At 25.9% G+C, this 15,548-nt stretch overlaps 1 protein-coding gene across 3 annotated transcripts; it reads left to right on the top strand.

Annotated features, from left to right (window-relative positions):
• The first annotated feature begins 8,963 nt into the window (after positions 1–8,963).
• Positions 8,964–13,485, top strand: LOC127247834 (monoterpene synthase TPS4, chloroplastic-like). Of its 3 annotated transcripts, none has more exons than XM_051269871.1 (7): positions 8,964–9,220; positions 10,188–10,452; positions 11,219–11,561; positions 11,660–11,878; positions 12,214–12,352; positions 12,465–12,716; positions 13,180–13,485. In XM_051269871.1, the coding sequence occupies exons 1-7, from the start codon at positions 9,014–9,016 to the stop codon at positions 13,468–13,470; spliced, it is 1,716 nt and encodes a 571-aa protein (XP_051125828.1). In that variant the 5' UTR covers positions 8,964–9,013; the 3' UTR covers positions 13,471–13,485. The 3 variants fall into 3 exon arrangements, with proteins under 3 accessions (XP_051125828.1, XP_051125827.1, XP_051125829.1); XM_051269870.1 differs by having other exon boundaries at positions 10,185–10,452; XM_051269872.1 differs by having other exon boundaries at positions 9,134–9,220; positions 10,171–10,452.
• The last annotated feature ends 2,063 nt before the right edge of the window (positions 13,486–15,548 follow it).

Raw genomic sequence — 15,548 nt, 5'->3', positions numbered from 1 at the left:
TTTGATAAATATCAAAAAATGGATAAGACATTGCATTGAGAATATGACCACGGCAAATGTAGTCATTATTCTCCTATTTGCTCCTGCGATGCGTTGCCTCCAAAGTTTCATCTTCGGTTTCCTTGGGGCAAATTTCGACAATGCCTTTGATTAATTGTGTTAATTTTAATTTTAATTTCGATCTCAATATTAATATTGTTTTAATTTTATTCGAATTTTGCTTCCACTAATTTCGATCCGACAATATATTCACAATTTAAATTACGGGACAAATTATATATAAGTATATTAATAGCCGACTTATCAATTTATTTACAATATCTAGTCTAGCTGCGGATCTAAGGAGGAGTTTGAGGGGCACTAGTCCCCAAACATAAATTTTTATTTAATGTTTTAGTGTAAAAATATATATTTTTTATTATAATATAATTATAGTAATTTGTCTTTTCTAAAATATTAAGATTATAACTTTGTTATGCTTTTTTTTTTATTATTATTTTATATTAATTGGATTACTATTGTGATAAGAAAAATCAAAGAAAGAGTGAAAACAATAAAAATATATCGATGGTTAGTAAGTGGGTATCTTTCTTTAGTCGAGTTTCCCCAAATTTTATTATTTGAATTTTGTGTTTCTCGAAAAATATATATATATATATATATTTTTCTCATAAAACATCTCATTATTTTCATACCAAATTCAAATCAAATTTATTTTCAAACTCATCAAAAGAAACACACGCTCGTTTCAGTATTATCTGAATATTTATATTTAGCTAAGCGAAATTATAGTTTTGTGCACAAAAAAATTAATCCATGCATTTGAATTATTGATATAAGTATTTGGTATTTTAAATAAAATTCAGATATGGTTATTGCGACATTTGAGCTTTCGAATATTATTTATTGACACGCTTACTTGTGCGGGCGGCTTTAGAATAATAATAATAATAATACAGTAAGGATCATATGTTAAAAAAAAAAATATTTCAGCACTATGCTCAAGGTTATTAAAATAAATTATTCTAATTATATAAATAATATAATATAATTATATAAATTAAAATAATTAGTTTCAAGTATTCAGCAATCATGCTGAATAATTATATTGAGCATGTGATCTAGTCTGATAATTAATAATAATAATAATAATAATAACACTAATCAAAAGGAAATATTTGAAGAAAATGACTTCCCACCAACAAACCTTAATTTATTCTACTCTCATTAAATAAGTCATCAAAATAATTATTTCTATTTTTTTTTATTTAAATTATTGAATAGACATGTCGATACTAATTTTAATTATTTCTTGTGGCTAATCATTTATTAAAAAAAAAATATTTTATGATTAAATTTATATTTATTTTAAAACTTATTGAATGGTTAGTGATAGATGAAATGGGCCATAACAATTAATTATTTAATTAATTGGGTCATCAACTTATTGAAACTTGAAGAATGTTTGGTAATTAGCTTCTGAACAAGTTTTAGCCCCCGTTTGGATTGGCTTTCTGGCAGGAGTTTTTGACTTATACTTTTTTTTTAAAAAAAAAAGCAGTTTGCACCTGTTTGCATTTGATTTCTGTTCAAAAAATAGAAGCACTTTTTGAAGGTGAAAAATGCTTTTTTTTTCAGAGGCACATTGAGGGTAGCTTTTGAAATAAGCAGAAGTATTTTACAATTAAAATTATTGTTTTATCCTTAATAATAATAATAATAATAACAATAATAATAATAATAAATACAATAATATAATATAATATAAAAATAAATAACTTATATATATTATATTTTAATATAAATTTAAAAATATAATTAATTTATTATTTTTAATTTATGTATTATATTTGGATTAAAATTTAAAATTTAAATACCGAATGTAAATAGGAGTATATAAATTTTTTAATTATATTTAAATTACTAAATATAATTTATAAAATTTTAAAATAAATTATAAAATACAAATTATATAATATTATACTGTAGTTTTATATTTAATTGATATATTATCCTTAAATTAAAATTTTAAAATATAAATAATAAAAATTTAAAAGTACATTTTTTATACTCTAATTTAAAATCTTTAAATATAATTTATAAAATAAAATTAAATTATAAAAGTGTTATAGAAAAATACTAGTATTATATTAACCGCATGTCCTTTTAAGTAATTTTAACAGTTTAAAAACACTTTCAATTGTATAACGTCCAAACAATTTTTTACGAAAAACTGCTTTTATAATGATTTGTCTAAACACAAAATCGAACTGCTTTTGCTTTTGGCTTCTGCTTATTTTTTAAGTCAATCCAAATGGGCCTTTAGTTTTTTATCTGTTTGACCAATCAAAAATTTAATTACTTAAATAAGTTATTTGAAACAACCTATTTGACCTAAAAGTTAATTTTTTATTTGATAAAAATATTTTCACCCAAATTATATATATTGTATAATTGCACTTAAATATTAATTATTCTCCTTACACATAGTTATATTTATTATTTTAATGTATTTATATTATTTATTATAATTTTAATTTTAAATTTCAAGTAATTGAAATTATACGTTATTTTATAAATTTATATTTTCTTTGTAAAATATATTAATTTATAAAATGAAATAAAAATAAAAATATTATTAATTTATTTATATATATACTTATTATCTAAATTTTATATTATATATAAATAAAATAGATTACTTATAAAAATGGTGAAGCTGACGGATATCTAAAAGGATAAGTTATATCTTGTAGTATAAATACAAAGTTCCAGATATTTTTAAAATATTATATATATATGTATATATATTAAAAGACAAAAACGGGTTTTTATTTCCCTCAATTAAATTTTCTTTTTTGAATAATTAGTGATGCATATTCTTAAAATTTTAATTTTTAAACGAGACGATAATTTAGATCATTTAACATAGTACTGTTTTTTGTTTACGTTTTATATTTTTTTTTTTTTTTTTTGAAAAAATATTTTTATAACTCAGATATAATTTTGAGAATCTGCATCATTTTTTATTCATAATTTAAAATTTGCATTAGAAAGTCTTTTAAAAAGTACGAGATTCTATACAATTTTTTTTTAAAATGTAAAAGAATTTCATACAATTTTATTTTCTTAAACACAAAAAGAGTTTCATATAATTTTTTAAATCATAAAGCAGTATGAGTAAACTTTACAAGTGGATTATTAGCAAGTTTATCTTTTTTTATTATTATTAAATCTTTGTGATTTACTATTTTTGGGTTTTGTTCCTTTGTCATGTTCTATTTCTTGGTAGACGTATATAACACAATAATAGCAATAGTATCAAGTTGTAATAAAATACCACGGCATCGAAAAAGTGGTGCAATCTTGACTAGGTTCTAGTTACTTGTCTTTTTCGAGATTTAATTAAGGGTCGAAGAGGATCATTTCTTTGATCACGTCACATTTACCGAATCGATAAAAAATAATATATATATGTAATATTTAAGGTACTTTTAGGGACAATAAAATCATAACAGTATCAATGTATCAAAACACAACTGTAAAAAAAAAATGGTCTACTTAAAATCTCTTTATAGACTTTTATTTAAATTTGAACTAAGTTAGATTTAAACTATAATTTTAATGTAGTTGTATCTTTCAAAATTTTCTAACATTACTTTAATTGCATTCAAATTACCATACTTCAATGTCAATTTCTCTTGAACCATGATGGTTTGTTTGTATCATTGTTCAAATGATGTTCGAAGAGTGTGCACACACATATGAATAGGGCCGGTCTTGGCTGGGCGAGATGGGCGCCCGCCCAGGGCTTATGATAAAGAGCCCATTATATATTTATGTTATATATATATATAATTTTTATATATATAATTTATTTGATATGTGTAAATATAAAAGAATGTAGTTTGGTGGTATAAAAATCAATTTTTTAATATTGAGGTCGTAATTTAAAATCCTATATGTCTCAAATATTTTTTTAATATTATTTTTCATTTAAAAATATTAAAAAATTATTTTATTTATTTGATATTTTATTATAAATAATAATATATTTATTTATATATATTTAGGGGTTCTTTTTTTTTTTTTTTTCGTCCAGGCCCTTCAAAAGTCAGAACCGCCCTGTATATGAAGCCTTAATGTAGCTCGAAAATGTCAATATTTTCTTGGATATTTTGTAGACTATCTACACCCTACTCTCTTATCCATTCTATCATTGGAATTCCATGTGGATTGTACATTCAAATAGTACGCAATTGTCATCGAGTTGAATTGTATAATTCAGCACAATGTGTGGACATAAGGGGTGACAACATACAATATGAGAAGATACATTACAATATATATTAATACGATGAAAATGCAATATATGAACTGACAACACATAATATAATATTATTAACGTATGTGATTAATACTACTTCAGTACAACCAATATATTCATACAACATGTCTATAAATAAAAACAGACAACACACATTTTTATTTATCAAAACATTTGATAAATAAAAATGTGTGTTGTCTGTGTATCTTACGGGTGTGTTTGTTTGAAGGATTTTGGTGGATTTCCACTATTCATCCAATTTTTCTTCCCCAAAAACATCAAATCAAACACCTATTTTTCAATTTTTATATTATACTAAAAATCAATTTTACATTCAAAATATCACATCAAACCCTATTTATATCACATCATACAACTATTCAAATTTAAAATTTTTACTATTCAAATCCCAACTCAAAATCCAAACCCCCAAACAAACACACCCTACATGTATTCACCGGGCAAATCACAACTATGTTTATTTGCCCTAGTGAGTAGAGTAATCATCCCCTTAAATAATATTTTATATGTCTCACATCTCCGGTCCATGTTGGTGTTTCAGTTTGTTTCCACATATGATATTTTATTTATTTTATTTTTTTAAAACATTACACATTTTAGTTATATTTTAATTCTTTTAATACTCTCTCCGACCAGCTCTAAGGCTCACAGTCACTTTTTGCGTGTTATATTTGAATATTAATTATTATATCAAAACATAGTCCGAATTAAGAGAAAATAGCAAAAGTTCTTCTACTAGTATCTTATAATACTAATACAATGACATTTGTACAAAATTTATGCAGATATAAGGATATTTTTAACATTAATTGTAATAATGCAAAAACTAAATGTAACCTTTAAAGGGGAACGGAGAGAGTATATAATTATCATAATTTTAATTATACTAATTAGTTATTTCAATTTTAAACTTCATTTATAATTATTTGTATATTATATAATTATTTTTACTAATATATTTTTTAATTATTCAACGGTCAGCTATTTTCGGCTAGACATCGCAGCAGAAACACTCAGTGATGGGCCTTAGTTTCCTGAATGAATTATAACCAAAATTATAGCCATGTGCATATCACAGAAGAATAGAATATCATTTTATCAAAATAATAATAATAATAATAATAATAATTAAAAAAAAAGAAAAGAATATCTTTAGGTATGGATTCCATTCAATGGGACCGTAGTGTATTACTCTCTTCGTTCCAGATACCATATTCACGTTGCCGTTTCTGTTCGTCCCACATACTATGTCATTTTTTTTTTTTTGGAAAATGATTACACACTTTAATTTCATTTTAAATTTTTTAATTTTTTTTAATTTTAATTAAACTAATTTGTTATCTTGATCTTAATTTATAATTATTTATATTATAAAATAATTATTTTCACTAATACATTTTTAATTATCTACTAATTACACCCCTCCTAAAATACCATGTCTACAGTGTAGCAGACACGATATCTACGATGGAGGGATTACTATATTGTATTTGTCAGATTAGAGGCAACAGGTGATACTTTCCTGGGAATGCTAAATTAAAATATATATGATAACTCATTTTATTATATACCATGCTTTTACGACGAATCATGATGTCTTAACATTATTTGTTTTATACATATACGTGTGTGTGTATATATATATATATATATATGGGGTGGACAGGTTGTAATCTCATATTACTTTGATATTTATATATAAGGAAATTGTTCGTAACTTTTTTTATCATTTCGAAATTTAGCGTAAAATTTTTTATATTTTAAAAATTGTATGACGTTTCTTATATTTTAAAAGACGTTATATGAAATCTCTACAATGAAACCTCCTCTGTGTAATGAGAATATAATTTTCTATCTATATTTTTTTACATGGCGGGATTTCATGCAACGTTTTATAAAGTATAAGATGCGGTATGCAATTTTTAAAGTAAAGTAAAGATTTACGCTGAGTTTTGAAATACATAAGAGTTTCATGCAACATACAACATTTCTTAAAATATAAAGGGATACGCAATTTTAAAGTGAAAAAAGAATTTGCACTTTGAGTTGTGAAACTATAAGAAAATTATATATGAATATTTTTAGCTGTATATAATTAATTTTCTTATATTAAGCATGATACTTTGGGTTTGTTTACTTGGGATATGAAGATATTAATTTTAATTTTTTTTAAATTAATATTTAAATTTTATATTTTATAAGAAAAAATGGTATATTAGCTTAATAGTAATATAAATTTGTGTTTTTGAAATCTTACAGAAACAAAATGATATATTCTAATAATAAAATTTTCAATGTACTTTGACTTCTTCAATGTCCTAGTTGAATGAAACCTAACAATATAAAATTCATACAAGCTAGGTAGGTATGTTTTCTAAGCATTATTTGTAGCACTTTTAGAAAAAATAAATAAAATAAATCAAAAGAAAATACCCATCTTTTCATTTTTAAAAAATTAAAATAAAATAATATAGTTTTGTATACAATATATTACATCTTCAATATTATCTATATACAATACATCAAATACCTATTTCTTATTGTACTTTTTGCTATTGTAAAAAAATTTCAATATCAAAATACTTCTAAGACATTTCTATAGTTATCCATATTTTACTTTCTATATAGCTTACTTATATATTTAAATATTATTATTTTATTAGTGTCAGAGGTCCAAATAAAGTAATATATAAAATATAAAGCCGGGACGGAGAGAGTATCAAATATGTATATGCACATCTGTATATATAAATAAGGTACCATAATCAAAATAATAGGAGCAGTGCAAGAACTTATCTTATGATTCATTTAAATAATGTTTAAAACTAATTAATTTAACATTTAATATTACTAATACAGTTATTAAATAAATACTGCAGTTCTAGCTAGCTACAAAATATTAAGATGGTTTATCACATTTATTTGATGGAACAAACATTAATAATTTTAGGGTAAACTGTTTTTTTTTAGTCTCGTAACTGACCTCTTATCATTTTAGTCCCGTAAATTGAGTCTGTCGCAAACTAGTCCCATAAGTGAAAAAATTTCGTTGTTTTAGTCCTCCAGCACCGGAGACGCCCGCGTGGCTCGCCGGAGGCCACGTGTTCGTCAGGTGAGCGATACTTGGCGGACACGTGGATTTTATTTTATTTTTTTAATTTTTTTAAAAATTTATTTTTAATTTTATTTGCTTTTTTTAATTTTTTTTTATTTGGTCCAATTGAAAACAAATTTAAAAAAATTAAAATCTACGTATCCGCCAGGTGTCGCTGACCTGGCGGGAATGGCGGACACGTGGTTTCCGGCAAGCCACACGGGTTTTTCCGGTGCTGAAGAACTAAAACAACGAAAATTTTTCACTTATAAGACTAGTTTCCGACTCGCTCCACTTATGGAACTAAAATGATAAAGGGTCCAGTTACGCGACTAAAAAAATAGTTTATCCATAATTTTATATACATCCGAGCAACATACATTTAGGTCGATACTAAAATTATATGGATCAACAACTTCTTAATTAAAATATAATAATAATAATAATAATAATTATAATAAAAGAATATAATTTACCGTCACTTTCCTTGTTACCTCTCTTATTATCTCTTCCGTTTTTATTATAAGAACATTTAGTACTTGTACTAAGAAATACAATTAACACACCATTATTATCTCTTTTAAAAACTCATTACCTCTAAAGAAAAAAGAAAAGAAAGACTTATTATTTAATTATTATTATCCAATTTTAGAATTAAAAAATTTAAATTATCAATAATGATTTATACAAATATAATTTAAACTTATTTTAAAGTATCACGTCTACCTACATATTTTTAATTATATATTTATATTCAATTTCAACAATAATTATTTTTTTATCATGTTAATCTTTCTTCACCTACCTTTTTATTAAAATTGTTGGAAATTTTCTTTTTCTTCAGAGACAATGTATTAATCTAAATTAATTTCAATTATTCAAGTTTTTAATATCATTAATTTTACAAAGTCGAATAATTTTAATATTTTAAAATAATGATAAAAATGATCTAATAGTATTATTAAATTTATATAAATTAATATTTTTAAATTAAAATATAATATTATATAATACATATTATTTATATATTATTAAACAATAAAAAATATATAAAAATAAATAATTATTCTGAATTTATAAAATTATAAAAGCAATTTAGTGAATGTGATAATGCTATAACGAGTTTAAAAAAAAGGTAATTTGAACTAACGTGAATACGACATAGACATGAGAAATAAAAAAAAAAATTAATGCAGTCGAGAACTCACACAAATGCTCTAATAATAATAATAATAATAATATTTCCTTTGTTCCATAAGAAGATATCATTTTTCACTTTTGTCCTTCCATAACATTTCTTAATTTAGTAACCGTACTACCTATCTAACATAATTAATACCTTTACAATTTCTAATATATTATACAAATATTGTTACTTTTTTATTTAATAAGGGCAAGTCTGTCTTTTGCACTATAGACTAATATAATACAATATTAAAAAAATTATGTGCAAAAAACGAATATTACTCTTCTTGCGGAACATGGGTAATAATAATCCATGTTGTATTTCCATGTCAATAAATCTATGAATTGAAAGAATAGCTTCACACAGTTTCACTGCAAACACATCAATGGCTTTGCCCTCTTTTTCTTCTGCAAATTCCTTAGCGAAAGGTTCTTCTCATTACAATTACTGCACATCATCCTTTTCCTCATCTTCATTATATTCATCTTCTTACAACCTCGTGCACTCCCAACTCATCCTGGCCGTCAGATCACCTGTTCGAATACGCTCCACGCTGCAGATCATCAATGGCTCTATCCAACATTCGTCTCCGGTAACTTGCATGAATAATTATACAGCATTCTTTAATTACTAAATTTTTTTGGCAAAATTGTTTATAATTATCTGAGATTTGAAAAGTTAAAAATATTGCATAGAATCTCTAATGTCACATTTACCTTTTGCGCGTCATTGTATTTAACATTAAAAATATCTTGATATTTTATTAATTTAAGGATAAACTGTTTTTTAGTCCCTCAACTGGACCCCCTTATCATTTTAGTCCCGTAAGTGGAGTCTGTCGCAAACTAGTCCCGTAAGTAGAAAATTTTCACTATTTTAGTCCTCCGGCGCCAGAGACATCCGCGTGGCTCGCCGGAGGCCACGTGTCCACCAGGTGTCCCGCCAGGTCAGCGACACCTAGCTGACACGTGAATTTATTTATTTATTTTTTAATTTTTTTAATTTTTTTAATTGGACCAAATAAAAAAATAAAAAATGCAAATAAAATTAAAAATAAATTAAAAATAAGTTTTTTAAAAAAAATAAAAAATCCACGTGTCCGCCAGGTGTCGCTGACCTGGCAGACACATCACCTCCGGCGAGCCACGCGGGCGTCTCCGGCGCTGGAGGACTAAAACAGCGAAATTTTTTCACTTATGGGACTAGTTTGCAACAGGCTTCACTTACGGGACTAAAATGATAAAGGGGTCCAGTTACGGGACTAAAAAAACAGTTTACCCTTAATTTAAATATTTCTGCAATTTTTTCTTAATTTGTACTACATTTTGATATAACAATTAATATTAAAAGATCAACACGCAAAAAAAAAAAAATGAGACCTTAGAGCCGAACGGAGGTAATAATTTTATTTTATTTTTTGCAATGTTTCAAAAATATGAAAAAGTCATCTAATTTTTAAATCAAGGGGAAATGGTGCAAAGCAGTCATTAGTAATTTTGCTAATTCTTTTTTAAATCAAACTCTAAAAAACATAATACATAGCCCTGAGCTTTTAGCAGAGAAACATGGTTGCTTTGGAACCTACTAAACCTATTGAGGAGGTTCGAGAAAGGACAAGAAGAACTTTGCAGAGAGAATCGGATCCAACGGCTGCGATGAAGTTGATCGACACCCTTCAATGGCTGGGAATCTCTTATCATTATGAAGAAGATATTGATTTGTGGTTGGAGAAATTACAGCATTGGGATGTTGGGGAAGATGACTTACAGGGCACAGCTTTACGTTTTCGACTACTACGACAAAATGCAAGGCCTGTTAGCTCAGGTACTTCATCTTTATTTCATGCAGCGGAATCAGAACTTAGCCGAGAGAAGGGTTAATTTTCTAAAATTTGAAAATAATGCAGTTATATTTAATTTATACATATCAAAACACACATATATATATATATATATATTTATTTTCGGGTAATTATATTTTCGGCAACTAAAAATTTGTTTGGTTTTAATTTGAAGTTAAATATTATATATTTTTTGTTTAAATAATATTTTAATAATATATATTTTTATTAAAAATTATACAAATTAAATAATAATAATATTTATGATTTAAAATAAAAATAAAATAAATCTTTATTTTCAATATTTTTTATGATTTTTTATTAATTTTTATATTATATATATACATATATTTAATAAAAAAAAAAGTGGAATGAGGTGGGGCGGGATGGCCCCCTCTTGCTGTACCGTAGATCCGCCTCTGATTCCATTTTATACAAAATATGGATGCTGATTTAGAAGAGGATAAAAAATATATATAATACATAAATAATTGTTAATCTATATTGTTTTTTAATTTTATATATGTTATGTTAATATAGATCATATGCTATGATAAATTATGTATAGACGATTGATTGAGTTGTGTTGTCCTTTCATGTATTGTATTTATATTATATAGAAACAGTATATATTTTGTGCTTCGATTTAATTAGTTGGAAGAGTACCAACCGTCGTAATTTAATTTGGACATTGTTTAGATCGTAAAAAAATTTCATTTTAATTTTACTATTTTTGTAAACAATGGACAGATGTTTTTCGAAAATTCATGGTGAAAGAACAAAACAAAGAGGGGCTATTGAGTTTATACGAAGCTTCATATTTAGGTGCAAATGGTGAGGATACCTTATCCGATGCCATGAAATTCGCAAAAAATGAACTGAAATCTTCGCCGGTGCCACAAAATATATCGAGACGTGTGGCCCGAGCCCTTGAGCTTCCAAGGCATCTACGGATGGAACGGTTGGAATCAAGATTGTACATCAACGAATACCATTATCAAGACAACCATTGTCCGATTCTTCTAAAACATGCAATAGTTGATTACAATGAGGTCCAGTTATTACATCAAACTGAACTTGCCGAGTTATCAAGGTAACATTTCAAACCATACCATGTGTGTGTATAGATCCAAATTTTGGATTTGTTTATATTGACTTGTAAATTTTATTTTATTTTTTTTGATAATTTAGGTGGTGGAATCATTTGGGACTAATTGAATCTTTGGGGTTCGCACGGGATCGTCTCATTGAGTGTTTCTTGTGGACTGTTGGGATTCTCCCGGACCCGAAGTATTCACATGTCCGAGTAGAAGTGGCTAAGTCCCTTGCACTCTTAACTGTAATCGACGATGTTTTTGACATGTTTGCCCCGATGAATGAACTTCATCTTTTCACACAAGCAATTCAAAGGCAAGAAAATAATCAAAATCTCCCTTCGTCCGTCTCTAAGGATTACATTTACCTTTTGCATCATTATATTTAATATTAAAAATATCTGTATATTTGTATAATTTTTTTTTGTACAAATATCATTCTATTAGTATTATAAGATACTAATTGAAGTATTTTTACAATTTTTTCTTAATTTATACTACGTTTTGATATAATAATTAATATTCAAAGATCAATACGTAAAAAAGTAAATGAGACCCTTAGAGCCGGACGGAGGTACAATTTCACAATTACTTAACCAATTGAATAATTACAATGTAATTTTTTCTATTTTTTATTATTTTTTTTTTCAGGTGGAATCTTGATATGATTGAGCAACTTCCCGAATACATGAAAGTATGCTATATGGCATTGTACAACACTACGAATGAAATTGCTTTCAAGGTCCTCAAAGAACAAAAGAGGAATATTCTCCCATTTCTTGCTAAAGTGGTATACATGATCTTTATGAATACAAAAATTGTCCCATTACTAATTCTTCTTCTTCATCTTCCTTGTAATATATTCATTTATTATTAGTCGTGTTTTTTGTTATAATCAACAGTGGATCGACACAATCGAAGGGTATTTGATCGAAGCCGAGTGGTTCAAAAATGGAAGTGTACCAAGTGCAGAAGATTATCTGAGAAATGGTGTAGCAACATCCGGATCATACATGGCCTTGGTTAACATATTCTTCTTGATGGGCGAAGGACTTACCACTCAAAATGTGAAGTTAATGGCAAAACCCTATCCAAAGCTATTTTCAAATTCGGGAACTATTCTTCGACTTTGGGATGATCTCGGAACTACTAAGGTAATCATATAATATTTTATTCTTAGAAATACCTCTGCTATATTGACAAAAATATCAAAATGAAGAACTTATTAGTATATGCATTAAAAAAAATACGCTTATTTTTCTTATTTATCTCTAAAAAATAGGGCTTGTTTGTTTTTTGAAATAAAATCATACTATTTTTTTTTTACGACTTCTAACCATTGTTTTATACTTTTCTTAGTATAAAAGGCAAAATATACACATTACATTAAAACTTGTAGCCAAACCAAATGAACTTATTTTTACATGACAAAAATATTATGTAATTTGGAAAGTCCGCATCATACTTAAAAATTGCATGAGGTTTCTATATTTTCGAAAACATAGTAGTTTCTTAATTATGAAAGTAGAATATATGCGAACTCTTGTGATTATTAATTTTTCTTTTCTAGTTAGGAAATTAGTACTCCGACAATAAATTTAAATATTTGGAATGTAGGAAGAACAAGATCTTGGAGACAATTCATCGATAATAACTTCTTTGATGAAGTATAGAAGAAGTGAAAATGAAGGTGAAGCTAAAGACTATGTTATGGAGCTTATTCGTAGCTTGTGGAAAGATATGAACGGCGAGCTTCTCGAATCTAATCTATTGCCCTTGCCGATGTCGAAGGCATGCTTCAATATGTCAAGAACATCGCAAGTTGTTTACCAACACAAAGAAGATAGTTATTTTTCAAGTGTGAAAAAAGTTGTTAATTTTCTACTTTTTGAACAAATTGATAATTGAAATGATATTGTTGATCCCTTCTATATACTACATTGATGTATATTTTCATCTTTCTGAATTAATTTAAGAAAAAATTATAGAGAAAAATACTTGTAAAGCTTAATATATATTGCATGTCGACACAATTCAAAGTGTACCAACTAAAATTGAGAAAATAAGCTCAAAAACATTTATTGCTCTATTTGTATACATATATATATATTTTTAAGTTAACATTATTCATGAACGAACAATAGTTTTTTAAAAAAATATATCACATTAAATATTTATATCTTGTTACAAAATATTATATTAAATACTCAACTTTTTGTTATTTTAAAAATTTTTCAAACATAAGAAACTCAAAAAACCTCGTTAAACAGAGTTTTTTTTGGATGTATAAAAATATGTTGGAAGTATTTTGAAAATTTATATACATATTTTTGGACTAGCCCAATTTGAGTTTGTTATTAGCAAGTGACTCTTTTAGTATTTATTTTTTATTTTTATTTTTTGAGTTTATATGGTTAGCTTTTAGAAATCAAGAAAATATTATTAAAATTTTTACTTTTTTTATATATTTCGTTAAAAAAAGATTAATAATAGTATAATTTTATTGAGTTTGTTGACAATGTATTGAGAATAGTATACATTTAAAGCAAATAAACCCTCATAAATACAAATATGTAATGAGATGTTTTTAATTAAAAATAAATTTTAAATAATATTTAATTGAAAGTATTTCTTGAATTTAATATTTATAAAAAAAAATTGGTAAATGGAGTACAAAATAATATTAAAAATATAAATAAACACAAGAAGTGAATCTTTTCAATTTGGTAAACCTAGCAACAAACCAAAAGAACATGCTACTGTTGGACAACAATAAATTTTGGATCAGGTAGGAGCATCAACGGAACTACGTTACGGTTTGGGGAAGTCAATTTGACCTCCCAACCCAAATTTTTTTATAATTTTTTTAGTATTAAAAATATCAATTCTTATGTATTTATATACAATTTATCCTAAAACTATTTAAATTTATATATAATTAAGTCATTATTATTTATTTAAATTTATTAGCTAAATATTAAATAAATTATAATATTTTACTCCCGAGATTAAAATGCTAATTTCGTCACTGGTAGGAGGACCATAATTATGCTTTAAAAGTAATTACAAATAGTTATATTAATTATAATATTTAATCACTTTAAAAATTTAAATGATTAAATTATAAGGCATAAATATGAAATTCAGCACATCAACTCATCTCATAAACTTTTATTAGAAAACAATAAATTAGTGCAGAACAGTATCAGTGACGTTAATAATAATACTGTTGTAATACCAAATAGAGTTTACAAAACAAAAAACTAGTGCAAGAGTGCAATAGCAATAAACTAAACAAATGTTGAAAGATAAACTTTTAATATGACAATAGTGTTGTAATACCACATAAATTTTTTCTTTTTTATTTGAATTGCATTTAGATATTTGAATTTGTTATTAACTAATATTCAATATGATCTTTTTTTAAAAAAAATATACTTTTTGGGAAAATATTGAATTTAAATAATTGATAAAAATTTTGGAGGAAAATAACGAAATTGTATATTTTAAAAATAGGAGTTTACAAGATAAATATAGTAGTGGACTCAGATTTAAATCATGAAGAAAATATTTAAATCTAACAAATAATATCAAAGAAATATTTAAATTTAACATCCTCTCAAACTCAAGTGGGGCAGTAGAGACCAACTTGAGTTTGTCCAAGAGTAATAGAAAACGGTCTGGAATAAGAGACTTGGTGAAGATATCTGATATCTGATCTGCAGAGGATATTGGAAAGAAATGAACTCCCCCATTGACAACATGTTGTCGAATGAAGTTACAGTCAAACTCAATATGCTTGATGCGCTCATGGAAGGTATCATTATGGGTCATCTTCATAGCACTTTGACTATCACAGTGAAGAGCCGTAGAAGATGGCTGAGGGGCACCAAGATCAATGAGTAGCCGTCAAAGCCACAAAAGTTCTGAAGTAGAGTAAGCAAGAGCACGATACTCTGACTCGGCACTCGAGCGAGAAACTAAAG

This window comes from Andrographis paniculata, unplaced genomic scaffold (genome assembly GCF_009805555.1).
Source record: "Andrographis paniculata isolate CXL003 unplaced genomic scaffold, ASM980555v1 Contig32END, whole genome shotgun sequence".
NCBI lineage: Eukaryota > Viridiplantae > Streptophyta > Magnoliopsida > Lamiales > Acanthaceae > Andrographis > Andrographis paniculata.
The sequence above is the reverse complement of the archived record's forward strand: the minus strand, read 5'-3'. Positions and strand labels throughout refer to the sequence as shown.